The 27,596-nt window shown below is 47.5% G+C and overlaps 7 protein-coding genes and 1 pseudogene across 8 annotated transcripts; 3 read left to right on the top strand and 5 right to left on the bottom strand.

Annotated features, from left to right (window-relative positions):
- The first annotated feature begins 1,966 nt into the window (after positions 1-1,966).
- Positions 1,967-4,099, top strand: EI90DRAFT_2491410 (uncharacterized protein). Its single transcript, XM_039053120.1, has 11 exons — positions 1,967-2,039; positions 2,161-2,189; positions 2,264-2,335; positions 2,394-2,414; positions 2,469-2,605; positions 2,672-2,779; positions 2,841-2,919; positions 2,992-3,171; positions 3,229-3,324; positions 3,386-3,476; positions 3,536-4,099. The coding sequence occupies exons 1-11, from the start codon at positions 2,000-2,002 to the stop codon at positions 3,940-3,942; spliced, it is 1,260 nt and encodes a 419-aa protein (XP_038910738.1). The 5' UTR covers positions 1,967-1,999; the 3' UTR covers positions 3,943-4,099.
- Positions 4,008-5,891, bottom strand: EI90DRAFT_3131328 (phosphatidylinositol-glycan biosynthesis class S protein-domain-containing protein; the record flags this gene model as incomplete). Its single annotated transcript, XM_039064381.1, has 8 exons — positions 4,008-4,256; positions 4,311-4,693; positions 4,744-4,833; positions 4,885-5,082; positions 5,133-5,309; positions 5,359-5,460; positions 5,533-5,659; positions 5,712-5,891. The coding sequence occupies 8 exons, from the start codon at positions 5,889-5,891 to the stop codon at positions 4,008-4,010; spliced, it is 1,506 nt and encodes a 501-aa protein (XP_038910737.1).
- Positions 5,892-7,918: 2,027 nt separating this feature from the next.
- On the bottom strand, positions 7,919-8,585 carry EI90DRAFT_3147056 (uncharacterized protein; the record flags this gene model as incomplete). Its single annotated transcript, XM_039065495.1, has 5 exons — positions 7,919-7,964; positions 8,017-8,070; positions 8,130-8,332; positions 8,388-8,403; positions 8,461-8,585. 5 exons carry the CDS (start codon positions 8,583-8,585, stop codon positions 7,919-7,921), a joined length of 444 nt encoding a protein of 147 aa, XP_038910736.1.
- Positions 8,527-9,024, bottom strand: EI90DRAFT_3078486 (uncharacterized protein). Its single transcript, XM_039061777.1, has 2 exons — positions 8,766-9,024; positions 8,527-8,588 (listed from the first exon to the last, which is right to left on the bottom strand). The coding sequence occupies exons 1-2, from the start codon at positions 8,992-8,994 to the stop codon at positions 8,566-8,568; spliced, it is 252 nt and encodes an 83-aa protein (XP_038910735.1). The 5' UTR covers positions 8,995-9,024; the 3' UTR covers positions 8,527-8,565.
- EI90DRAFT_3157824 (uncharacterized protein) lies at positions 8,790-9,785 on the top strand. Its single transcript, XM_039066144.1, has 3 exons — positions 8,790-8,970; positions 9,024-9,338; positions 9,408-9,785. Exons 2-3 carry the CDS (start codon positions 9,217-9,219, stop codon positions 9,724-9,726), a joined length of 441 nt encoding a protein of 146 aa, XP_038910734.1. The 5' UTR covers positions 8,790-8,970; positions 9,024-9,216; the 3' UTR covers positions 9,727-9,785.
- On the bottom strand, positions 9,778-11,296 carry EI90DRAFT_3157823 (uncharacterized protein). The gene is made up of 8 exons (XM_039066143.1): positions 10,871-11,296; positions 10,756-10,819; positions 10,682-10,699; positions 10,591-10,632; positions 10,473-10,538; positions 10,392-10,419; positions 10,086-10,335; positions 9,778-10,034 (listed from the first exon to the last, which is right to left on the bottom strand). The coding sequence occupies exons 1-8, from the start codon at positions 11,050-11,052 to the stop codon at positions 9,869-9,871; spliced, it is 816 nt and encodes a 271-aa protein (XP_038910733.1). The 5' UTR covers positions 11,053-11,296; the 3' UTR covers positions 9,778-9,868.
- Positions 11,297-14,926: 3,630 nt separating this feature from the next.
- EI90DRAFT_3131322 (uncharacterized protein) lies at positions 14,927-16,515 on the bottom strand (the record flags this gene model as incomplete). Its single annotated transcript, XM_039064380.1, has 5 exons — positions 14,927-15,067; positions 15,121-15,297; positions 15,346-15,457; positions 15,520-15,735; positions 15,791-16,515. 5 exons carry the CDS (start codon positions 16,513-16,515, stop codon positions 14,927-14,929), a joined length of 1,371 nt encoding a protein of 456 aa, XP_038910732.1.
- A 655-nt stretch (positions 16,516-17,170) lies between these two features.
- Positions 17,171-17,244, top strand: EI90DRAFT_t230 (annotated as a pseudogene). The gene has a single exon. The product of its transcript is annotated as a tRNA-OTHER (tRNA).
- Positions 17,245-27,596: the final 10,352 nt, after the last annotated feature.

The following is a 27,596-nucleotide window of genomic DNA, read 5'->3' as shown; positions in this document are numbered from 1 at the left end:
CAGTACACACCCGGAATCCTTCAATGAACTGGGGCCTTGCCCCTTCAACTTTGTTTACATTTTGTATTATGTATTTATGCACAGTACATAGAGATCGTGAAATCCGAAATATCACTGCAATCACCCCTGAATTTTAAGTTGAAATTGACTCCATATGGCCTCTTGTAATCAGGGGGCATTCTAGAATGATATCACGATAAAAATGATTCCTATCATTTCTATCAACTTTGGTGGTTTGCTGATGTAGGAAGGTGTGTGGGTGGGAGGGTGTGGGGTCGGGATTCCGGGATATGACAGTTATCCTGAATTAGCAATAATAGAGGACCTTGTCATCAATCAAGGTCGAAAAATTTACAAGACCTGCTACAGAGTAGTGGGAATTGATGCAACTTTTTGATTACAAGAATGGCCATTCCTTTTGACCCAGTTCCACTGTGAAGCCATGCTACAATAGGATCCCTCATCAGTCACATGAATTTGGGCTTCGGCAACTTGTCAGGGTCGCGTCCGCGGTCGAGGCGGTCCGGGCGTAGCGTCCGGTGCTGAGGACCTCACGGGGGATGGATCGGGTGTGCGTACTGGCAGCCCCGATGCGGGACGGCGATCCCTGGCCACTTAGACTGAAGTGGGAATGTTGAGTTATTATTAAAAGGGGAACTATGCTACTTACCTGAAGTGGGAATGTTGAGAAGAAGGTTACTTCTTCGGTTCCCACCCCAGGTGTGTTTATATACATGCGGCTTGGGTCACATGAGGTCCGCCACGTCACCCCGCATACAGCCGCAGTCACCCGGGTGTCCCCGTGGGGGATCCCGAGGGTGTATGCTGCACGCGCGCGCACTAGGTTGCTCCCTAGAGCCGTCCGGGGTCGTCCGGGGCTAGGCACGTCGTGTGTGCGTCGCAGGCGGGTCAATAATACATGGATATAAGGGAAAGGTCGTCCGTGTGAAGTAGAAATAGAAATAGAAATGGAAATGGAAATAGAAGGGGAAGTGGGAGAGGGATAGAGGGGGAAGGGGTATGAAGGAGGGGTGCAGGGTGGGAGAAGGGGAACCAGGTGAGGTGGGCCCGGGTGGAGGCGGGTCAGGCGGGTGTGCCCTGACACAACTGCTGCATGCACTCAATAACCACAAATCCCACTGCCCAAATTTCTCCTTCATCTCATAGTGTCTTGACTTTACAGATGAATTGAATATTTATTGTATTGGATATATCTAGGTATTCATAGGTTTCGTTTTTAAAATTAATGGCATCTTTCATGTTTTTCCCTGTGATTTCTCACCATATCTCAACAAAGAAGCATATTCAAAATGAAAAAACACTCAAGGTGCACTGGTATGGGTCACCAAGAACACTATTTTGCAATCACTTGAGTTCTATAAGAGTCAAATGTCCCGCCGTTCCCAGCTTTATTCACAATAGACAGCACAGCCAAGGGTGGGCAAATAGTCATCAACCTGAATTGCCGACCCCCATTTACAGTGGGCATGCCAGCCCCATAGTACAAAGTGGGTTTCATTCGGACGAAGGAGGACAAGTACTTCCAGATCTGACTTGTTTTGTTATTTTCTGCTTTATTTGCATTTATTTTCCCTGAGATCCCCCGCCATTGGCACTCTCACGAACAGCCCCTGAAGTTTGCAGGTTAGATATCCAGAATAAAACAGAACAGTCACTACCAACAGCCCAAGTCTTTAATAGGAGGGCTAATGTGGGAACTCAGTCTCTGTAAATGAAGAACTGAATTACTACGTTGAGTACTAACCTAATGCGGGAGCTATAGTACAGAAGAGTACAGAGTAAGTAATGTAACAACTAACTAAAACCAATGATACTAACCTCAGTCTCCGTAAATGAAGAACTGAGGGGAAAAGGAAAGTAGAGCAAAAACAGTATATACAATTATATACATTGTGTCACGAGGTGAATACGGATGTAAGAGGGATCATGTGGTGTTGGTTGGTAAGTCACGGGTCGTTGTTACTCCAACAGTCTTAAGATGTCCTCCCCGGGCAATGGGAGAGGAGACAAGATTGGAAGTGAGTGGGAAAGACTGATTCCTGATGGTTTGTCGCCACCTGGTATTGTTTTCTTGCCCACTCAAATGTGGCGATATCGGGTTTTTAGGCGCACTTGATGAAACGATAGTGAGGATATCAGGTGATGAAAGGGTCGAGACTGCTTGTGAAGTGAGATATGCGCTTTTCCCAACGAACCTACGTGACGGACTCATGAGAATCGCTCCCCGGAAAATATTCGACAGAGGCTAGTTTCCAGTGACGAAGTCTCATGTTTGCTTGTCACCAAGACCACCCCCGATGGCAAGCCTCATGAAGTGAGTAAGACTCACAGCAATTCATATTCGGACATCCTTTTGCTGTAAACATGAACAGGAGTACCTTGGACTATTCGATGTGAGTGATGGTCCAGGATGAACTCCCACCAATCGATTTTACATTTCGCTCTAGTTCGCCGATGTGAACGTGTTCCTTCTTCTGGCTATAGGAGCGTATGTACCCTCAAATGAAGAATTAGCGCAAGACTCCCAACATGCAGGCCAGCTGCGAACGATTATAACTGCTGTTAAAGAAGGATCCGATGTTTTGTGAGTCTTGCCTTGCTCTATGCCCTGAAAACTTTCTGGTATTTTCGTGACCTTTCGGATCTACAGCGTTAAAGATGCTTTCAACCTTTCTGAGAAGAATGACCTACTATTGCTCCAGGAGGACCAATCAACTGTTATTTCTCTGCTCCAGGCTTTCTCCCAAGGGAGACATTGGTGAATACCTGGGACCCTCCGCGATTTCGCTGTTAACAACCGATTTTGATCACTACTTTAGCATTGTGATTAGAAAGATGGATGGCACCGTCAAGGGTGTCTTGTCCGATCGACGATTCGTTCGATGGCTTGCAGATGATGTGAGCACCCATCTTGCCCGCCTGTTCGTTCTTCATCCTGGATTCCAATTCCCACCATACATGACACCACAGGAAAACAAGTTTTCGGACGTAGAATCTACACTGGCATTGCCTCTATGCGAGCTTGAGATAGGTGTTAACAAACACGTTGTATCACTGTCGAGTGAAGCTTCCGTCTTGGATGCAATGCGACTTATGTGTGAAGAGAATGTCAGCAGTGTCGCCGTCGTTGACACCCAAAACTTACTCTCGGTACACCGTTATCCTACACCGATAAAGCCATTAAAGCCAACTGATATGGAATTTCAGGCCGTGTCCGTCACCGATATCGGAAAGCTAGTGGCTACTTCTGAAGACCGTGCTGTTCTAACGCTTCCTCTTAATCAGTTTATTTCAATGATCAAGGTCAGCTATGATCTCCCCTCTAGATAATCTGGTGATAATCATTTTGAGGTCAAAGTTTCAGCACGGCTTCACTGACGGCGAGGATCTATATCCAGTGTATAGCGTGACTCCTCTGAGCTCCTTCAAACATACCATTGATTTGCTCTTGGCTAGTTCGTGTGCTCTTGGTATCCTTTTGATATTTCGAATGACTGAATCCGTTTCTCCGCAGCTAACGCCCATCGAGCATTTATTACGGCTACACCGTCCTCCTCACCTACTCTCAACCCCGTGCAGCCTCGCTCAGGATCTTTCATGCTTCCCTCGCCATATTCCGTTGAATCATCACCTCCGACTCCATCTGGATTTTCGCCTACTACGGGTCCGGCTTCACCGTTGTACGGGGTCGTGTCGGTAGTGGACATACTTTTAGTTATCGCACGCATTGCAGGACTAGTCAACATCGATCCTAATGCGATCCGCGGGCAGAGGAAACATATGCGAACGAGCTCTCTGAATTCCACTGGAGTTTATGCTGGCAGCCTTGGACGCTCATCGCCAATGAACCAAAGGACAAGATCGATGTCTGCCTCATCCGATCTTAGAAACAGTGCAAACGACAGGCTTGATGTGAATTAAACAAATTTCTTGGTATTGCATGTATATAATTAATAATGAATAACTGCCGCCCACCGACTTCCCCTTCACTTTAGAGCCTTCCTTCCTGGTTCGATGCCCCTGGGAGCTCTCGACACAGATATCAGTTCTTTGATCGTCGCCACCAGAATCGGGGCAGATATTGGGGCGAAGAGTGGTGTGTACACGGCGTACTTGTGCTCGGGAGGAAAATAGAGCATGGCAAGCATTCCTGGGTTGAAGAATGCACGAGAAGAGAGGGTAAGTGCTTGAATAGAGTTTTGCAATATCGACAGGGCCGACGATGATGAGTGCGCCTATGCGAGGCTATCAATATTGAACAACCGCTGGATGCTGCACCTGCACCTTACCTTTTCGAGGTAATCTAAGGAATTCATGACATATTTCTGAACGTCTGCTTTCACTGGCATACCCTGTATTTGGTGAACAAGCTTTACGATACTTTCCAAAGCCTCTTGGCTGTGCTTGACATTCTCGAGTGCCCGGGTCCGAACCAAATAATCAATCTGCCATTGACTTAGGGTGAAGGGATCATCCGCAGAGTTCAACACAGGAGGGAGTTCAGGGACGCCAAGAAGCGCATAAAGCTGAGACCTGAAGAGCGTAAATGGCTGCAATAAATCCTCAACGGATAAAATGTAACCCGTCGAGTTTTGGAGAGTGGCGGGGGGGTTCATTATGACAATCCCGCCCCACTGTGGGATCACGAAAGCGTTCGCGCTGGACGGTGTGCCTGTTTTCGTCCGTTGTCGCATCTGAATTCTGGGATACTAGTACACTTACCGTTGGTTTTGATGACCTTCATTGGTCTGTGCCCTACAGAGGGTATGAAGAGTAGGAAATGCAGAACAACGTCATTGTTGATGGTCGAGGCTGCAACAACAGCATGTGTCAGTGATGAACAACCCCTTTGAAGCATCCTACCGAGTGTCCATTCTTCGGAGTTCACAAATGTCTTGATATGGTCCTGATCCAGATGATAACTTGGAGCAGACGCGTTATCATCCATCATGGTGGTCACAATATGGGGCTCGAAGGCCAATGGAGCGTGATACTGAACTTGACTCTCGATGGTGAACTTGTAAATCATAGAAAGCTCCCTTAATGAGCGGCGCAGGTGCCCTAGGAATACCAATTGACTCAAAATCAAAATCCGTTCTGGAGGGACTCACGGGTAATCGCAGCCTCAATGTCCCATGCCATAGCAAAACCTCCGAGGGACGAGTCCTCATTTAAAAGCGAGAATGCGAGGCGATATGTTGGCGAATATTGTGCCTTGACTGGCGGTGAAAGAGGATTGATGAGGGACTTAAGTGCACGAATAACGGCGTCGGTTGATTGTGATGGCACTTTAAATAGTCATTAATCCATGTAACCCCGCAGTGCGAAGTAGATTACCGTCTAAGGGAACTTTCGAAGTCAGTTCACGTCCACGCACAAATATTTCTGGTCCCCCCGCATGCGAGGGAAGAATGGAGAGAGTATAATGGGTAGCATCATCTACATCGCAGCGTGAGTCACACCATCAAGTGACAGAAAAAGCTTTCTCCCCTAGAGGCAGGTGTTTGGGACATTCGGTGAGCCACGTGAAGTTGACGCTGTCTGGGAATGGTTCTCTCTCAAGCAAATCGGCCAATTGGGCCATTACGGGGCGCGCTTGAGGCGGCCCTTTGGAGCAAGCAGAAACTGGGAACACAATCTGACAAAGGATATTTAGCACACAACAGGTTGAAAGAATTGAAAATGCCTACCTTCCTTGCCGTTTCGTCGTGCACCTGGCTCTCCGCAAGCGGTAAGCGCTCAATGCGAGTCGTATACCACCATAAAGGTACGCTGACAAAGATGATGATCCAGTAGGAAAGAATTACAATTCGACGCGTAGGTGTTTGCTGCTCTTCTAGGAGCTTGTTGGCAGCCTCATCTTCATCCATCTGGCGAACGAGGCAAGGTAACGTGAGAGGTGGGCACGGGCACCACGTGATTCAACCGTCCGTAACAGTACGACTCACCGCTACGTGGACGCACAATCTCGACCAAGTTGTTTTTGTATTACAATTCAGTTTCAGAGGCACAGTCCAATACAAAAGTCACATGTTACGTATATAAACTCAACTTCGAAACTGAATTGTAATACAAAAACATCGTCCAACCCCCGATCTGACCGTATGTTGCACTGTAGATAGGCTTTGATCACTGGTTTGGGCTCGGCGTCCTATCCATTTCAATAGGGGCCATATCCGGGGGGGGCACAAAATCCGTGGTTCACGTCATGTGAAAATCGCATCTGATCCCACCTCAAGGCCATCACGCACAAACTCATTCATCCCTGTCGGTTATCGTTGGGGTTCTTGACAGGCCTCTCGCTGGTAAGGGCACTCTCGTCGAACCTTCTGCCTGTATCGACACCTCTCACATCACACCCTGTATTCGACAGATATTGCTGAAGAATCCCCTCGTCGCAGCTAACTGAACACGACCGGAGGCGCTTAGTGCGTCGCGGTTAAAGGACACTCTTCAGCCAATCGAGCCTCCGGGAAATACGTCATCTGTGTGGAACGGTGATTGCTTTCGACGTCCCATGCAGTTCCATAGCCTTTTCGTAGAGATATCCGACTAAGGAGGCTGGAGGCTGTACCCTTGCACCGCTGGCGTCTCGTTGTCGTTTCCTTCGTCCAGGCAACGCGCTACAAAGGCCGATCTCCCACTCCGATTCCGTATGGCACCTTTCACAGGCATAACCAGTACGAGCCACTTCATCCCCACATTTCCTCTGAACGGCGAACACATACCTACCTACCCTGCTCCTCACTCGCGCACGGAGACTTAGATCTTGCTCTCTGTTGTGGGACATCCCCAGAATAGTAATCAAAACTCTGTGTTCGTCTACTTCCATCGAATGGCCTCAGCCGGCGGGATTGTTGGCAGTTGTCGCAACCCTCTGCACCCCGATTTCCACGCTACCCCCTCGGATTAGTGGGATCACATTCACATTGGGTCTGAGTAACCGCGAACTCCTCAGTCGGTGCTGGTCAATCCCAGACGGTGCAATCGGACAGAATTTGACCCGACGTGTACCCCCGCCACCATCCACATGGCTATTCAGCTGAGCGCGCATTTCATTTACAGATCAGCAGCGCGACCCGCGCACCCTTGTTGAGGGGCCTGCCCTGTTCTTGGCTTTCCAAAGCAACTACACCATGCCGAGGAGATACAAACCTGTAAAGCCTCCCGTTTCTACTTCACCTGTAAAAAGATATCACTCATATAATTATAATAAAATGGCAATCTCCTTAACCCCCAGCCTGTACGTTATCCTGAATTCTCAATGCCATCTCAGCTCGTGACACCACCGGACTCCAGCCATCACGACAGGTGATAGCGACATATGTGCGGAGTGCGATGCTGGCGTTGCACCGACAACATCTCGACTCCCCTTACCGCAGGCTCCAAAAACGGAGTCGAAAAATCTCCTCACTCTTGGTTGGAAAATGTCACAGAAGCCGCTATCCCAGGCTCAGACACCCTCCGTCATTGCCATCAGCTTCCAAAAAATGAAACAAGGGAGCATTGCGGAATCCACAAAAGCGGGCAGTTTGGCTTCATTAGCGCGAGGACGTGATATATAAAGCAGTAGGAATCTACTTAGATTTGGAGGCGAAGGTTGGGACGCATATCTCTTGACACCCCTGGTGAGACGTCGTTTGATGAAAATGGATGCCTGTGCGCACCGACAGCGTCGCTATGCTCTCGTTGCAACACGTACCTCCGGTTCCATTCACTCATGACGATCACATCCTCAAGCACGTTGGTATCTTGGCTTCTCTACAGTGGTTTAATGACCTCACTACAGGTGCCGTGCGGCGTACGTTTGAATACTGCGAATGTACCCTCCCGCTTAGCACCATCCAGTTCGCCTACTTTCCTGGGTCACCTGTGATACCTCAGGTTGCCTTCGAGATTATGCTATAAGCTTGACAACACCACCAGCTCTTCTTATCTTTCTCCTATTGGGGAATTAGACGATGACGGCAGTTCAAAAGATGGGATCGGACGCACTCTGCTTTGGAAGAAACCGACCGAGTCTTTACGATCAGAGGCATTTTTGGCAGACTGAAAGAATAATGACATTAGTGATCAATATCAATGCAACTATGGATAAATGTACGCACAATCCTTTACCCAAAAGTTTACTATACCCATGGGCGAGAATATCGATGACAGGCACAACCTCGCTTTCTGAGCTGAGCCCTGCCTTCTCCTCTTCAGGAACGAGGGACCATAGCTTGTCCACATTGATAGTCGGGGACCAATACGGGTTGCGCTTCAAGTGGAAATAGCGCATACCGACTTTACCAAAATAACCCGGATGGTACTAAGTTTGTGAAATGAGGAGTGGAATTCTCATTCGCCAAATCCCCCAACCGCACCTTATCCATGTTTGTCCTAGAGTCGAGGGTGAGGAAACTGAACAAGGAGTTGGTGTGCAACGGGAGCACTCACCGGTGGTGGTGTTGACCACCAGCAAGACCGCGACCACCCGGGTGCTTACGGTGCTTCCCTACACGTCCATAACCAGCGGAAACATGTCCGCGGTGCTTACGGGTCTTAGAGAACCGGGTCGGCATTGTCTGTTCTTCAGGGAAAAGCAGTCAGCCCAAATACATCCAAATGTACTTGTGTGCATCCATCAAAATCAAGGCTGAGACCATGCGAATTTCAAACACCACCCCCTTGAGGAGCATCACAGAGCATGGAAGTGCAGCAGGAAGGCAGAATGGCCTAGTGATCCAACGAGATTTCAGTACCTTGTAGACCTGGGTGAAGGTTCAAAACTGAATTGATACTTTTGCTTCCGAGTAAGTTGACCTTTCCTTCCCCTGAAGTATTTAACCGCCTCAGTTTTGGTGGTCCCCGATTATTTTTCAGGAACGGGTCAAGTGCTTGGTAAGCTTCCGCAGTTGCCGAGTGGGAGCGGAAAATGGTGGAAGGAAAATAAAAGAGAAGGGACAGGTGAGCTGACGTAAAAGAAAGCATGTAAAGGGAAAATGATGATAAATTTTCAGAGTCGCCAATTGCGTATTGGGAGTGGTTAGTGACTCTGTGTGTAGAGGAAAGAGTAATCTGTCAATCCTCCGAGCTCAACGGGCAATTGAGTATTCTTGATCTACGTTGCATCTGACATATTTGACTGTAGGTATGAATATTCCAACTTGATGCGTTAGGGGATGGGAAGTTGTGGAGATCATTACGATTTTGATGAGTGGACGTACCCCGCTGCTATGGGCAAGATCAGAAATTCAGGAGGACACGAAAATTTCCCATGCGGCGACGTTCAGAATCAACAAACAAGATCACACGATGGCGAATATGATACGCTCGTAACCCGCTCGCCTGCATCCCTTCCTTCTGGCGCATGTTCTGCTTTCCACGTCTTTTGATACAGACAGTGTCTCAGAGGACCCAGCGTTCTCTTCGCAGGCTACAAAGTCCCCCACCTGCTGGAACCTCGCTTCGTCCTCCGAATCCAAACTAATGGCTGCATACCCCCCTCTCAAGCTTCAGGAGGCATGCCGGCAAGTCATTGCCATCATCACTGACTTACAGCAGAAGTTCAACAAAGAGTTTGAGATGAAGGAAATAGATGAAGTTGGTGCTCGTCTTGGTGTTGGGTTGGGTCCATATGGCGAGACCCTTGGCTCAAGAGGCATTGGGATTTCGGTGGCTCATGGACAAGCAGAAGAATATTCACTCCCTCACTTATTGTAATTTGAACCAAAGGTTGCAGTATTAATCCGCATCGATGCTCGACACAATGGACCTCAGCGACATCTAATGCATTGACAAAGCTATGTTGCAACAAGAAATGATAAAGATATGCACAAAAAGATTGAGATCCGTTGTCCGATCATCATCGCAGAAGTCCAGTCTGAGTCATACTCATGTATTTATCCAAATCGGCATCAAGATCGGCAGCAACCGCTGGACGGTCACGCGCCAATGCGAGTCTCTGGGCCCGTTTTGCCGTACGTCTGGGACCTTTCTTCACGCGGGCTCGAAGTGGTTGGTTGATGTAGCTGGTGGGACCATGCATGAGCAAACATTTAATATCGAGTGTTGTAACTCACGTAGTGTTGGATCGAAGTGTTAAAGCCACGGCCGAAGGCGTTGGGGGAAGGCGTTGAATTGGGAGAGGCGAGGCCACAGGGGGGCCCAAACGTTGGGAGAGGCGAAGAGGCGGAGGGGCGTTGACATTTTGTGTTGGTTGAGGATGGATACGGCCGGCTAAGCTACGCGGCTGGGTGGCTCCATTCAGGCCACCGCGAGGAAACTCTGGCTCTTCAGTGTCGATAACGAGTCTCACGCGAATCGGAGAGCCTGGAGTGAACTCGCTACGCGTCCAGCATTGAAATCACACCAACATTGGCACTCACGTCCATCAATGACTCGACCATGGTATTTCTAAGGGATAGGGGATTGATCAGTGATGCAACATTGGCGAGAGCAATCCTCACCCTTCGTGCTAAAGCTGCGTCAGAAGGATGACTGAACTGGACATATCCCTTCCCCTTGGGATAGCCCTGTCGCAATTGGTTGGCGCCAATTCTTGGATCGGGATATGGAAAAGCATACTTTGTCATTATACAGAAGATACGCGTCCACTACATATCCAACCTGTAGTTGAATCAGATACCTCCCAAGTGCTCGAAAGAAGGTTGCTTGCCGTCGTTGCAAAAAGCTCCTACAAAAGTTCGCCGCTTAGCTAGTAGAACCTGTATTCTGACGTCGACGACAAACCTCAAGTTCTCCAGGTAATGCATCAAACGGAAGTCCTTCAATGAGTATCGCGGAACCTGGAACACTGAGAAAAGAAGTTGGATTCGATGCAGCGCCCCATGCATGGTGAACTTACGGTTGCAAGTGTACTTTTAGTGCATTATCTTTGGCCTCCTGACGAGCTTGGTTAGCGGCATCTCGGCGTTTCATAGTCTCTTTTTCTCGTTGCTGATCTCTCCATGATGGTGGTATTGTCGACCGAGGCCCATGAGGAATGACGGTTTGTCGGGCTGCAGGTCGTCTCCTTGAATTATGCATAACCGCGCAGTGGCTATCTGTGATGCTGAGAAAAACGCGCTATGCGAAGCTAGATAGAGGCCCGAGAACGTTAAAAGATAAAATCTGAACCTCGCGATATTTGGCTTGTGAGGTGATGAATACACGTGATGAGAATTTTCAAGATTCGGGCCAAGTTCCGGGGCTGGTTGTCAGGGCATAGCACGTGGACCACCCAACCCTGTCCCTGTCCCCTCTACCTTCCCTGCCATCACTCACATTTCCCTATGTGCGCGAACCCGCGGGAAAAATCACGTGGGCTAGGCGACAAAGTCGCAATGGGAAGAAGGGGTGGTCGGCAATTCCCGGAGCAGAAGGTAGGGGTCCGCACATTCGGTGTCAACCTGCATGTCACCTTGATTAATTGGATTCTGCCTGCATGTTTAACGCCGTTTCTGGGTCTCCCAGATCACCAGAACGTAAATAAAAGTAGGGGTGCTGTGGTTTGGTTTGGTTCGGTTCTGGGGCAATTTTTTGAGAACCAGAACTGAACCGGTTCTGTGTTTGGGCGATGATGTCAAACCAGAACCGAACCAGTATATGAACCAAACTGAACCACAACTCGGTTCTGGAACGGTTTGGTTCGGTTTTGGAACGGTTCAAGCAAGCCTTGTATTACTGTCCAAGTTAATTATTGTAATTACACTACGAAGTGCACTAATAATACTTGGAACACGAAATTTCAACCAAACATTAAGAATCTAGGTTGATTCCCACTCTCAATCTCTCTGCAGACATGCGGCCATATTCACACCACTCTTGGGTCTTCACTGCCTCTGAGGTCTTCTTTGCTTCCCTTTCCTCACAATAACGACACTGTATATCAGCCTTGGCAATTTGGATAGCACCAAGGTGCTCAGGAGTGAGGTGATTCCGATTGTCGTTGTCAGTGTGTTTCGCAGCAGAAAATGCCCTTTCACACGGAATGGATGAGGCTGGAACCGAAAGTAAGTCCTGAGCAATTGACATTAAAACCAGATATGCGGCGCCTTTTTTCTGGAAGTTGGAAAGGATAAGTCCAGGTTGCAGTTGAGATCAAAATGAGTGCTGGCAATGTGGCTTACCATCCTGAAGTTGAGAATGTCGGTTCCTGGAAATGCAAGTGGTTTGATAAGATAACGTTCGAGTTCCGCACAAGGATCATCACTTGAGATTTCTTGGGCACATCGAGCTTGACTGGCTGCAAGATGGTGTGAAAGGCCATATACTTCATCAGTTGAGGAAGCAATTGGCACTATCATCTGAATAGTATCGCCTCCATTTGTTCCAGTTGCAATTGAGGTAGCAGCCTAAGACCGGGTTGCATGTGCTGAATGGTACTCAAGAAACTTGTAGCAGTCAGCAACAATCAAATTTAGGGGATCTTAGTGGAACATACAATGTTGCGCACAGTCCGTATTGCAGCCTCCTGGTATTGACGCACAAAATAATGCTTGATATATGAATCCTTTGTCATTGGATCAAGAACTAGATGAATGAGTCATCGATACAATCCTATTCAAGAGTTTGGAAAGATACCTGTGCTGAGAACTGCAAGAGGTGATGCATCCATCTCATCGTAATACTTCCCCAGAAGGGCAATACCAGCATCAAGGGCATCATAGATATTCGTGTATCTAGGCCCTTTTCGCATTCCCTCCCAACTTGTATAATTCCCTCATACACTGAGAGCAGGCATGGTTCCAGAGAACGACTGCTGTGCATGAGCTGCAACCTTGCATGTGAAGATTGTTACCAGTATGCTGTGAAATGATAGGAAATAAAGCTTACCTCGGGTGCATCTACAACAAGTTCCATAGTAACCCAGTCATTGTCGCTAAATGTCCATGTGCTATACTTGGGTGTGTGACCCTTTGCTTTTGGAACAGAGTCTTTGTGATCGGCATGCTTGAGAAAATGCATAATAGCCTATGCATTGGAAAGTGAGATATGAGACAAAATCACATAGTAGTATCATCATACCAGTGCAATCCAATAAATCGTTTCAGAAGCAATAGCCATGAACCCCAGCGTGTGTTTCCATACATCACAAGTTCTAGTGGTTTGATAGATACTTTGACACAACATTCTCTTAGATAATGCTTCGCACCAGGGGGCTTTCGGATCTATGTCATGATCCAGTTCAGAATAAAGATTTTATTAGTGAAGTGAGAACATAACTCACACAGACAATTAGAGTTCGAACACAGACTAACAATGGCCCAATTATGGTGCCTTTGGTAGATAGCATCTCGAGGCCAGAAAGGTCGGTTTCATCATTGTTCCCAGCATCGGCCTCCTGAGGTTCTATAGGATTGTTAGCATTGCCCATAAGAGCACAAATAAATGCCTGTTGTGCAAGGTTGACAATATGACCCATGCATCTGGAAAATATGTGACCTAAGTGAAGAAACTTTGCGCACCACTGGAAATTGAAAACCTAACACGGTAACAGGAAGCATCCCATCTTGTGTTATGTTCCTCGCTGAGGATTTCACTCATCACACACATTGCTGCATCGTTTGTTGATGCATTGTCAGAAGCGATGTACCTGATCTGTGGAGGAATGAGATTGAATTATTGATGTGGGAACAGTCAGTCAAAACTCACCTTCATTGTTGGGATCATTTCAGTGGTCTCTCATAATAATGTCTTGGCAATATTATCGCCTGTGTGAGGCCCATCAAGTTCACAAAAAGACATGAGCTCAGAGTGAATGTGCCATTTGTTGTCCAAGAAGTGGCATGTTACCCTGAGGAAACCTCTCATTGTTGCGGAGGTCCATGCATTGCAAGCGAGAATCTGCTACACTCTCCAGGAAACAGAAGGTAGCACTCCAACTCACTCCCCAAAGGCTAGGGAAGAAAGAGAAAGGGGGCTGAAAGGGGTGTTGCAGTTAGAACAGGTCCATATATCAACAGAGGGAGGGGGGGGAGGGGATTTCGGGAATAATATAACTCTGGTAACTCCTGTTTATCTTCTTTCCATGGTGGATTTCCCTAAAGGTCACAATAGGCCTTTACCAATCGTGTGGACACTCACAGCACTCAAGTACATGGACTTCAAAAGTAGCAGGAGGGGGGGAAATCTTTAGTCTGTTTCAATCGCTATGTACATATACCCATTCAGCAAACATACAATCTGTGAAAAGAGTCCGAAATATATGGGTTTGGCTGAGCTAAGCCTCCACCAATCAACAGCAGTAAGGTTTGGGTGCTGTTGGCTTAGAATAAAATTCCAAACAACAATGAAAATTGAAAAGAAAAACACAAACTTCCTCATACCACTCCAAACACTGCGTCAAACCTCCGTCCCTTTATCCCACTCGACTCTCCTCATCCATAGCTTTCTAACGATACCAATTTTGTGAAATTTAGTGGGGATTTGACTGAGAACAGGAATTCTCAGAAACAGAATATATATCTTGATTATCTGTGCACAGGGAAACTTGGGCCAAATAATATGCCATAATTCCAAGACTCCTCCAATGTCTTCTTTAGCATTTGTATCATTTAACTAGCCCATATTCTTCTGGAATTTCACTGAGACTAGCTCGCATGTGAGCATCCACATAGTCCATATTGTCCCGTGACTCCCATCATGCCTGATAATCAGAATATCTCCACAACCACTGAACCGATTAGGGTGAAATTCAACGCTGGGTATTTGGGCATTTTTCTCGATTAAATGACCCCAAGATCGTCCTCTTCCGTCAGCTTTTGACCTTGTTCTCATGGTTGTGGTCAAGTGCACGGACTTTGTTCATGAGGACATCTCAGGTTGAATTTCTCCACCAAATCTCAACCAATTCCTTCGCGGAAAGGCTCTTTCGGTTCGTACGAAAACCCTCTTTCTTCTTTCTTATTACTCCCCTCTATCATTCTTTCTTTTTCCTAATAATGTACAAGGGTGGGAGCCCAATTTTGATGTATTTGCTGTGTAAGGTTCCATGAATTTGAGCACACCCATTATGCACTCCTACAGCATCAAAGGAAAAGTGAACAAGGCCAGGTGCCTCCTATGATCAAATCATGTAGTATTTTCTAGTGGCCAAAGTGGGGTGAGAAATACCTCAAGTTGTTTTTTCAAGTTCTCCATGACCATTTCTGACCATGCAATGATGAGTTCGGTCAATTTTGTGCAGTGAGGAAGGTCCTTTTCCTTGTAGCGTGGGGAACCACCAAGGCCTGTGCAGGATTGAAACTTCATTAGGTCACAGAATGAGTTTGAGTTGACAAAATCAAAGCCCTGCATGGTGAAAGTTAGCTGAGGCAGAGTGATCAAAGAGTAACCCACAAGGTCATGTTCAATGGTTAGATTTTCAATTCTACACAATAGACCTTCCACAGACCATGATTCTTCATCCTCAGCTAGATGATAGAAATGGGTGATTCGTTTTTGGTTGTTCCTGTGAAGGCAATACATGAAGGTTGAACCTGAAATGAATTCAATTCAATCTGTGTGGCATACTTGTTTGCCGTGAAAGCTGCTTTTTGCTCTTCTTGTACAGTGCCAGGCATAGCTCTATCATCAGGTGGGATTCCAAGGGCATTACATTGCTTCAGGTAGAGCTCCCAGTGCTCTCCCCCACTACGGCTGATGTGCTTGCGAAGTGTACTTGAGCCAGAACTGGCAGCAAAGTGTGGCATCAACAGTTTTGACTGGTTCCCTTTGTCATAAGCAGATCTATAGCACATGTATGTTCATTGTTTAACAGAATAATGAATATATTGAAACTTACTTGCACACTTGGCACACGCGATAGCTTTTCTGCCCATTGTGAATAACTTCCGTGAATACTGTTTCAAGATCTTGCATCCCTCGTGCTTTCTGAGACAGCTTAACCACTTCAGCAGTGCATGCATCTTCACACACAAATGCTTCTGGATCCTCATTAGCCCCAGGTACAGACTCCTCATCCCCGTCTCCACCTGTCTCATTTTTGGACCCAGATACAAGTGTCGGAGCCTCAGGCACTGCAATACTAGTTTGAGTTCGCTTCAACGCTTTCTTCCCCTGGCCAGACCTGCCCCGCTTCCCCAAATTATTCCCAGCTGACTCTCTGTCTGATGCTGAAGATTCCTGGGAGGATGTTGGAACATTGATGATCCCAGCCATCTTCACATGCCGTTTCAGGTTGCTAGGCTTGTTCACCTGAGCCCTATTCTTTGGCAGGGTTTGCAGAGAAGCATTGATGGCCAGGTCTCTGCTCCATGCTTCACCAAGCTGATTTTTTCCCTTTGCAGCAAGTTTTTGCTGTTCGAACACTTCAATTGGATTTTCCCGAGTGATATGCTTGATAATCCGTTTGGGTCTCTCAGCCATCCGAAAAGAAGCAGGCAAGTCATCATCTGGGTCATAGCCCTCAGAATTGGAGATATGGTTCGGCAGGAGGACTGAAGGACTGTAGACAAACTGGTCCGGTTTATCAGCAGCATCACACAGTTTACCATCTTTACCCAGCATAGGATTTTCAGGGTCTGTATGCCACTCACTTTCGTTGCCACAGAGAGTTTCCATTTGCTGAAGGGAGGGTGTATAGATTTTTGTTTTTCAATTTCTCAGCCAACCCTGAATGCATTGATTTTGTAAAATTTCCATGAAAAAATTGTATGAATGCATGCTTAACATTACATTTCAATAGCTAAATCCTTTGATGGTTCTGTGGTTCAGTTTGGTTCAGAACTGGTTCACAATATCCCCCAACATTCAGAACCAGAACCGAACCATCATAGAACCAAATCAGAACCAAACCGTGGTTCGGTTCTGCTGCGGTTTGGTTCCCAGTTCGAACTGGTTCAGAACCGGTTCTCTGTGAACTTCAGCACCCCTAAATACAAGCATGAGATATATTTTATAATGACATTTCAGTTGGTTATTCTTGTCTCGCTTCCGCTTCTGGCAAATCTCACAAGTCCACTTCATCTGTGTTTGTCTGAGGTTAACACAGTCAAGATGATACTGTAATGGTGACACTTATATTAGCTAATTGTGGGAATAGACATGGATCATTGTGTACTGAAAGGCTGGTGTAGTTCCAGCCTTGGTGCCTCTTCAATCCCCAGGCAGTCGAGAACTAAGTTATACAGAACTTGTGTTGGAAACCACCTTGGCCTAGAAGGGGTGTTTGGTGTAATGGCAACACACCAGCTTGGACCAATGCAGAGTTCTGTGGTTTGATTCCCAGAATGTCCAAACTTTTAGGTCTCGTGACCACCCAAACTTCCAACAACTTGGTATTTTGATGTGGGTGAGGAGAAGAGTGGGGACTTCACTCGACTCTGGGCCACACATATGTAAATACATGGTTACAACAAGAAAATAACAAATGAATAAAATAGTAGGACCCCTTCCTTACATGTACCCAGCCTGTTTCACAATCTGCATAATCACAATTGATTGCACCACCATTAGCAGCCTCCTCCTTGCTTGGTATGCTGCTACAAGTGCAAGTACACAGAAAGTCCACTTGAACAACCTTCTGCTTCCGGCCACATTGTGTTTCAGCAAGTTGTCAGGGCTCGGTCCTCACTCAGGGACAGCCCGGTGTCAGGGCCCAGCCCTCATTCCACGATGAGCCCAGGGGGATCCTCCTAGTCGCTGGGGTATCTAGTCCCAGTCCGAGATCCTCAAACTCACTGAGGGGGCTAGCCCCAGCCTTCACAGGAAATGAGTTGAGAAGAAGGGTAACCTTCTCAACCTCCTGTGAAGCCGCTACAAATGGGAGCTGGGAACTATATGTCAGGGCACACCTGCCTGACCCGGCCCCACCCGGCCCCACTTCACCTGGTACCCCACCACCCAGTCCTCTCCTACCTCCTCCCCCCTTCCTCTTTCTTTCTTTCCCCATTTCACTTCCTCTTCATTTATTTCACTTTCTCTTTATTTTCTCTTTATTCTACATGGATGACCTTTCTCTGTATCAATGTACCATTGACCCACCCGCAGCGTGCTCACGACACGCCCAGCCTGGGTGCTTTGGGCGACCCCCCACTATGTCCAGCTCGCACATTCACAGTGGATGCCCTTGGGATGCCCCACAGGGACACCTGGGTGACTGCAGCTGTATGCGAGGATGACATGGCACCCATCATGTGACCCAAGCCGCATGTATATAAACATACCTGAAGTGGGAACCGAAGAAGTAGCCTTCTTCTCACCCTTTTCCATTTCAGTCTGAGTGGCCAGGGACTGTCTCCTGAGCCAGGCCTGCCAGTATGCATGCCCGCTCCACACCCTGTGAGACTTCTAGTGTCGGGCATCTCACCCAGGCCTCCTCTACCCCAGATGCATCCCTGACACTATACAGTTTTCGGCTCTTTGCCAACTTTCCATAATTGGCACCCCACGGTTGTGGCTGTGATGGTTTCTGGGTGAGTAACTTGCCCAGAATGTTCCCACGGGTCTGCATGCATGCGGGATTGTGGAATAGTGAAGGGAAAAATAGGAGAACATAGGGGAAGGGTACCTGAGGGTGTGTGGGGTCAGGGGCTGTGCTCTGACACCCAGCCTCAGGACTGGGTGTGTGTGATGTTCAGTGCCAGACCCTGTCCTTAGTGTTACAGTTAAGATGTAACACCAACAGAATTATGGACTCATTGTGGGCTCAACTTAGTTAGCACCCATCCAGTCTCGGAACAGTCCAGAGAACCAGTCCAGATTGTCATCGGTCTAGTCCAAGTTGTTGTCCATGTGTGTATATAGATAGTTGATCACTGAAGGTGGTCCCTTCAGCTGATCAACACTGGTTACTCACCTCAATCGATCTCAGTGTCTAGCCCTTGCCTCCCTTGTCTTGTTTCCTCATGATCTCGTGACCTTGTCTTTCCCTTCCATCCTAGTCTTAAACTCTGCAAGGCACATAACAGTTTGATCAGCTCCACTAACACGCAACTCCTGGATACTCCATGTCTTTTTCTGATGTGTCAATGTCAACCCCTGGCCCTAGTGCCCCTCCTGAGGACCTGGCCACATTCAATCCAGGAGTTCTATTGAATCTCCTGCAGCAACAGGTGATTCAGCACCAGGACCTGATGACTGCAATTCAAGCTCAACAGCAACACCAACAAGTTCTAATGGAAACATTTCAGATCCATCTTCAGAATGTTGCTGCTGCTCCCAATCCCGCTCCTGCTCTGGCCCCTGCTTCCATAATCACAGTGACAGCTAATCCTACTGCAAAGTTTCCCGACCCTATGGCCTTCACAGGCAAACCCTCTGGTGTCCGAGCTTATATTGCTGAGATTGAGTCCTGATTCATGCTTTTCCCAAACCAATTCAACAGTGATTTCATGAGAACCACATTTTTTGGGGCCTGGCTGAAGAGTGAGACCATGTCTAAGTGGTTTATGGGGGTCACTCGCTCCAATCCGGCTCTGTTGCAGTCTTATGTGAATCTCAAGGCCACATTTGAGAAGCACTTCAGCAATGTTGACTATGTTGAAACAGCCCATTGAAAGCTTCATTCTCTCTGTCACATGGTTATCAAGAAGGCCACTGAAAATGCATCCTGGTTGACTGCCAACACTCAGATTATGATATCAGGTCGATCTACTTTGATGGGCTCCAAGCACAATTCAAGGATGCCTTATAGTGGATGTTCCTAATATGCTGGAGGCTCTCATAGCTAAATCAATGGAGATCAACATGTGGCTCTTCAAGATGATTGCCTGAAAGAAGACACCCAATGCGTTGAATTGGCCAGATCATGAAGCAACCATCACATCTGAACCCAAAAGCAACCCCAACTCTGGGCCAGCTCCTATGGAAATTGAGGACGAATCTTAGAATGCCTCTGTTATGAGGATGGGGAGAATTTCTCCCTTCTCAAACCATTCTTGTAGCTGGAAGACGATCGCAAGATCTTGTTTGTACCTTAATGGGATGTGTAATCAATGGGAGGTCCCAGTCATGTATGAGAGTAGATGATCGAATCCGCATTGATCATGGTTCACAATGGAATGAGGTATTAAGGGTTTGATTACAAGTAGTTGGGGATGCCAGGATAGATAGGTTGGCCATGGGTACTTGGCACTCCTCAGGGGAGCGTACCTGCACAGTTGCAACTTGTATGTTGTGTGAAGATCCCATATTGTTGCTATCGGTTACTTGGTGTTTGTAGTACGAACGTACCAGTAGTGGGTTATAATCATGAGAGCCCAGTAAGGAATGGCTAGTGGGGCCTTCAGTGACTTGGTGTTCCCAAAGGGAACGTACCGTTGGCGGTGAGGTACGATGACTGACAGGGGAGGGACCAGATGGTTGATGGGCAGCTACTTGGCACTCATGCAACAAGCATGCCGGCATCATGGGAATATGAGTCTCAGAGCAGTCACGATCCCGAATACCATAATGTGATGTTGTCCGTTGAATGCTGGAGCGAGAGCTAGGTGATGATGTCCTGTAGGATACGGGTTCCAGTGAATGATATACAAGTTGTGAGGCTTCGACTCACAACTTCAAGTCCATGTGGTGAGAACCACCAGAAGACTCGACATAACCAGGCATATAGGGCATATTGAAGGTTGTACACACACACACACGTGTTCAACTGAGTCACAGAAGGGGTTGTTACAAGAGACAATGCACAAGGTAGTTTGTAGCAAGTCGTGGTAGTTAGCAGGAACTGCCTCTGGTGGTTTCTGTACATGATGCATGTGTCAGAGACCAGATTGAGACAAAGGATTTGTCTCCATGGTGGAGGGCTTCGGCCTCAGCGACTCAAGCCAGGAGCGCTGTAGGAGAAATAACGGTCACACTATGGAAACCCATTATGGAAATATGCCAGATAGATCACAAAACCTCATACGACAAGTAGATATAAGAAAACTGAAGGACACGAATTTTTACGAATTTTTACGAATTTTTACGAATTATTATGACTATACGCGATAAATCGAAAGAAAGAAAAATAGCAAAAATACTTCAAGCTTACCATCAACAAGACGGAATTCCCGGGGGAATTTATAGCAAATATTAAAACAAGAATTAGGACAATCGACCAAGATTTGACTATAAAAACAATCAGAGAACCTCCATGGAAACTACTTTCCCACGTCCGCACACGTAGCCAAGGATGGAAGTACCACAGAACAAGGATTCCTCAGGAACTAATGCAAAATTCAAAGTCGTGTTTATAATAGGAAATGTAGATGTCCCCCAAACGGACCCAATGAGAGTAATTACAGGGGAAACTACCCATAAACGACGGAGATATGACTAAAACTCCTGCAAAATGAGGACAATATCTAAAAGGCAAGCGCGAAAATTAACCAGTAACGACCGAGACAAGCTTGATAGGCCATTAGAAAGGAAGGGATCTAATCTTAATCCTCCCAAATTTTCATAATAAAAGGATCATGCGTTAATGAGATATCCAATAACGGGAATAGTGACATCAAAAGTCCGAGCTCAGGGAAAAGACGATGTTTGCGTAGGATCCATAATTAAAACATACAACGAAATTTACACGGAAATTATTAAAAATGGGGAACTATAGTTATGCAAATTTTCAGCCCAAACGGTCCAGCCATTGTGAAGTTATACCCATGACGGGAATATAGAAATCCGCATCATGTGTAATGACACGTGAGGGTGGCGATGCGCAGGGAACTGGCCGTCGGAACCGAGATCCGCACTTCGGCAGATCGCGAAGACCAATTTCCGTCCAAATAAGGAAGAGCCCGGTCAAAACAAAGCACAGAAAGTGCAAAACAACCTTAGATCATGAGGGAAAAATCTGAAATAAATCACAGAAGCCCATATGAAAGAAATAAAAACCCGTGCATATCATAAATCCCGAACAATTAAACGGAAACGGCGCCCGCATAACGAACGACTATGGGAATGACGCACGTGATTACCAAATGTGCGCGCGAACTTTTGCTAACTCAACGAATACCAGGAAATAGGACACAACCTTAGTACCATTGGAAAGGTGGGAATAAATGAAAATTTATGATACCAAGAACGTGAGAAAACATCCAGAAATGAATGAGATATAGGGACATGAAGTTAGAAACCTGAAAATGCGCGGGAAAACAGCTTCAAGAGGTCCAGAGTCCTAAATAAAATACATAAAAATATGATATCTTCAAGGACGACCTACTATAACAACGAACAATACATATGGAGGATTAGGATGTGATAATACAAAGGGGAATCAGGGAATATGAACGAAATTCACGAAAACCACTAAACTATGACGGACCATGGCGGGAATTTTAGGGAACGATATTCTAATGAGGTGGAGAGCTATAACACATTCGTTTGAGTAATTCTTGATTACTAGCAACTTTTTCTTTCAGTTTTAAACCTGAATAATTCACTCATTTACCATTTCAGTCTCATTTTAACTAAATGTCACTAAATAAAAATGGAATAAATCAGCTGAAGGTCTCAGCACAGCCGTACGCATAGTAATGCGAAGTTTGAATTCAGAATCATCGAGTCATAGCAAATTTAATGGTATATATAGGGAATTTGAAATAGGTAACTTGTCAGGGCATGCCCCGACACGCCCCGCCACCGCCGCCGCGCCCGCCTTGCACCCTCAGCGAGCCCTCTCGGGATCTTCCGTGGAAGCACCCGGAGAGCCATGGCTGTGTGCAAGGGTGACGTGGCGCACCCCACGTGATCGTTCCCGCATGTATATAATAACAGCTGGAGTGGGAACCGAAGAAGTAGCCTTCTTCTCACATTTCCACTTCAGACTAAGTGGTCGGGGATGCTCACCCCACGACGGGATCGCCGCTACGCATAGCCGTCATCCGTCCCACCGAGTCCCGCACGCCGGGACCTCGCCGCTTTCGGAGCTGTCCCTGACATAACTGCGGCAAATGCAGTGCAGCCAAGTTCTAATTAACCATTAAAATAGCTTAGGCGAGGGAGGACAATAAGGATTCTAGGCGCAGTCTGACTGCAGTAGAACCGCAGTTCAGCGCAGCAAAAGCGCAGTAGAACTATAGCGTGAAAATTTCATTTTTTATTCAGTTTGAGAAAAATACACTGTAAATAAATCCTGTAAATAGAAGGTAGAGCGTGAAAAAGGAAGGCGACCCAAGGAGTATAAAAGGGAGACCCTTTCTGCGACTTTTCGCCCCCCTTAGAGAAGTAAGAAAATAGAGTATTATTTTTCTCAAGCATTTCTGGTTGTCACTCCAGTGTGAAAAAGTGATATACAGTTAAGATTGCCACTGTAGGAAAAGGCAGCAATAAAGGAGAGAAATATTAAGTAGATATTTCAAGAGGAGAGCTGGTTAACACTCCAGATTTCAAAGTGTAAACACAAAACAGTTATTTTGCTACTGTTAAAACAAGCAATAAAATAAGACAAAAATAAAACAAACTCAAGGGACACTCCAGACACAATCCAAATCCATTAACTGATTAGAATCTTTGAAACTTCACCAAGTAGAAGATTAAATCCAAATTAAACAATGCTACACAGAATTACACCTAGACAAATTAAGAAATTTCAATAAAGAAACAGCTCCACAGGGCTCGGTTTATCTGTAAGTCAATTCCCAGGAACTTTAAAACTAACCCATAAAAATAGAATTAGCCAAAACACTCGGATTGGTACTATATTTACAATAAATAACACTAGTACACTTCCCCATCCTAACTAAAGAACCAGGGAACAGTTTGGTGGTGGTCTCGTTTGCACCTCCCAACTGACCTTCCTTCATTCTCTCCTTCAGCGCTGTGCCAAGTTACACATCCATGCCCTAATTTACTTACTGGCAACGAGAACTAAAGGGGGGATCAACTCTAGTCGATTTTATCACTGAGGTGTAACCTATGTACAAGTTAAGTATATATAATTACAGCGAGAGTGGGCCCGTGAATGGCCCAGCTGAGCAGAGTGGAGCCAACGGAGTTAAACATTAGCCATGTCATATCCATCCACAGCCATCGACTTCCACTACCTCCGAACTCTCCGGACTACCTCCGCTCCTTCTTCACTAACCTCGGAGCTCCCATATTCTGCAATCACCTCCGCTTCCCTCGATGGTCACCACCCCCTCTTTTCAATATATTACTTACACCTCCCTAAGTATGGAGCCCCGAAGGCTTCTGGACAGCTCCGATGTCTGCTAGCGCACTCCCGCCTCCGCTGGGCAATTCACTCGCTTGCCCTGCAAGCCCACCTTCGGGCCTATCCCTCCTTTCCGTTTCTGGGTTATCGCCTACCATTCTGCTAACCCCGTAACCCAACTTGTCGGTAATATTCAATCGGCTAATGTTTTAACTCCATTAGCTCTGCTTTGCTCGGCCCCACCATTTACAGGCCCACCCTCATTGTAACTATATATACTCAACTTGTACATAGGTTACACCTCAGTAATAAAATCGACTAGAGTTGACCCCCTTTAGTTCTCGTTGCCAGTAAGTGAAATTAGGGCATGGACATGTAACTTGGCACAGCGCTCCTGGCATAAGTCGCTGAGGCTGAAGCCCTCTGCCATGGAGACATTCCTTCATCTCAATCTGGTCTCTGACAAGCCGACTGAATATTACTGGCAAGTTGGGTTACAGGGTTAGTGGAATGGCAGGCAATAACCCAGAAACGGAAAGGAGGGATAGACCCGAAGGTGGGCTTGCAGGGCAAGCAAGTGAATTGCCCAGCGGAGGCGGGAGTGCGCTAGTGGACGCCGGGGCTGTCTGGAAGCCTTTGGGGCTCCATACTTAGGGAGGCATAGGTAATATATTGAAAAGAGGGGGTGGTGACCATCGAGGGGAGCAGAGGTGATTGTGGAATATAGGAGCTCTGAGGTTAGTGAAGAAGGAGTGGAGGTGGTCCAGAAGGATCGGAGGCAGTGGAAGTCGATGGCCATGGATGGATATGACAGCATGACTATCTACAAATGGAATGGTCATGGGAAATCCTGTGAAATGCAAACAACCTCAGCCAGCACCAAAACCCTGATGGGGAAAGCTTTGCATGAGGGGGGGGAATGGGAGAGGATAGTAGGGTATCGGGAAAGAGAGAGAGAGAGAGTGGTAGAAAGGGGAGGTCTTCGACAATGTGACGGATATGGTCATTGGAGACTCTATACCCATAACAGCCTCCTATCCCAGCTTTCAATACCATCCCAGGTGTTAGAACAGGTGGATTCGGATGACTCCGGAGGGGAATCGGAGACTTAGCATGGAAGGACCTCGGCCTCAGCGACTCAGGTGGAGTGCTGTGCCATTGCTGGTTGTCCTGGGGGTCCCTAATTTCGGATCTAGCAGAGGGAAAGTCTCTTGGGGGCATTTCAGGTCGATTTCGGACTGAGGTTACAAGTTACTGTGTACATTGTATATAAGGAGGGGTCCGGAATCAAAAGGAGCAAGGGTACTCTGAAAGGAGACAAAGGGAGTGTCAGAGGCTGGATTATTGTCGGAGTCGGAGATTGTGGCAGAGGTCTGTTGGAGCGCGCGCACGGATATGCGGGCGGAAATATGCGGCGCGTCCGGAAGCGCTGTCCAAGGTTAGCAGAGTGGGATCGCGGCCTCAGCGACTCAGGTGGAGCGCTGTGCCCTGAGCTTGACGTTTGGGGGAGATCCCGTATTTACAAACTGACACTTACAGCGGACTTCAAACAAGACTTGCGGGCGGAGCGGACCTATAGGAGGAGCGCGGACTCCGCGAGCACGGACTCAGAGGGGGGGAAGCCCCCTTTGCAGAAGGAGGGACTCAGACCAGACAGGGGGGGTACTCTAGTTGATTTCAGACTGGGGTCCCCGAAAGTATTTACAAGGTATATAAATAGGCAAGAGGGAATATAGAAAGGCCGGTCAGTCCGGCACGGTCCGGCGCGGAGATAAGCGGGAATTGTCAAACTAAATAAGGACAAGAGCCCGGGAACTGGAAAGGAGGAACAGATCACTAAACAATAAGTGGCAAGGGTTATTGATGAATAACTGAATGAGATCAATAACCTAGTGCCAATAAAGAGGGGATCAAATGCCGATATTGGCAGGGAAGCAAACAATAAATGGCACTCGGCAAGGAATGAATGATAAGCTGCCAAGTGACAAATGGCCAGAGGAAAAGTGGAGGTCAGCGCGCGGCGCCGATACAAGTCCGCAAATAAGCGGGGTCGGTGCGGTGCCGACACAAGTCCGCGAACAGAAGTTGATCTGCCAGCACTGTCACACAAGGACAGCATGAAGGCCAACAGAGGTACAGAGGGGAGTGGGAGTGTTGACCTGACCAGAGGTGTCAAGGGCAACCAGAAGTGGCCAGAAGGTGCAGAGATGGGCAGAGGGTGCGAAGTGGGCAGAGGGTGCGGAGTGGACGGAAGCGGGGCATGGCTGTGACCACATAGCAGGAAGCGATGAGTGTGGTTCAGATGGAGACAAGGCAGGCGTGACTGAATGCCGGGAGTGCCAAGGGCTCAGGAACTGGAGGTAAGGTCGGAATACCGGCAGGGTCTAGGTTCTGATTCTTGGCCAAGTCTCACGCAGTAAGGCAGGGGGCCAGACATGGGGTTGGGGGCTGGTTAGGATGGGTTTCGGGTCGGCGGATTCGCCTATCGGCATTGGTTCGCTGCTGACGGAGCCCCGGGATTTGTCGGTCATGACACCATCCCTATTTGGACTACTGCTTCCTCCCATTCTAGCCAGTTAGTCATCATCCCCACTTCTCCTCATCCTCCTGCCCCTCTGGGCCTCGCCCTCCCTACCTCCTTTCGGACGTATCACAGGTCCTACCTTATGACCTTCGGTACCACTCCGCTTCTTCTACCCTTTGTTCCCATTTGGACGTCTTCGTTCCGATTCGGTACCCTTTGTTTTCCTTGTGCTTTTGCCCCTCCATTATATATATCGGCGCTTGTACATACTCGTTTTGGTTCAGTCTGAAATCGACCTGAAATGCCCCCTAGAGACTTCCTGCTCACCTACTGTGAAATTAAGGACCAAATGGACAAACAGCAATGGCACAGCGCTCCGCTTGAGTCGCTGAGGCCAAGGTCCCTCCAAGCTAAGTCTCCGATTCCACTCCGGAGTCGTCTGTATCCGCCTTTTCTAACACATGTACTGGTCTGACAACTGTCAAGTCCCAACCAACCACGCTACCGGTACGCTCCCATGAGTGCCAAGTCACCAATAGCAGACCCATAGGTGGCTCCCCCAAGGAACCCCCATCATACTCGCTACCAGTATGCTCCCGTGAGTGCCAATTCACTGATAGCAGACCCATAGGTGGCTCCCCCATGGAGTCCCCATCATACTCACTGCCGGTATGCTCTATGGAGTGCCAAGTTACCACTAGCAGGACACTAGTTGGCTCCCCCAAGGAGCCCCCACCACACTCGCTACCAGTACACTCCTCCGAGTGCCAAGTTACCGGTAGCAAGCCTCACCTTGGATCTTCTCCCACTCTCCCCCCAATGGTTTTGCAGCCACCTCCATCCATGAGCAGAATGGCTCAGGTTGGGTTCCCCGGAACCCATTCCTGTAACACTGGTGGTAGTTGACTGATTGACCAAGCAAGTGCACTTCATCCCAACTCACAAGTCACTGGATGCACCCAGTCTCTCCCAATTGTTCATTTC

This window comes from Cantharellus anzutake (genome assembly GCF_015039405.1).
Source record: "Cantharellus anzutake strain C23 chromosome Unknown EI90scaffold_75, whole genome shotgun sequence".
Classification (NCBI taxonomy): Eukaryota; Fungi; Basidiomycota; class Agaricomycetes; order Cantharellales; family Hydnaceae; genus Cantharellus; species Cantharellus anzutake.
This window is presented reverse-complemented; position numbering and strand designations above follow the sequence as displayed.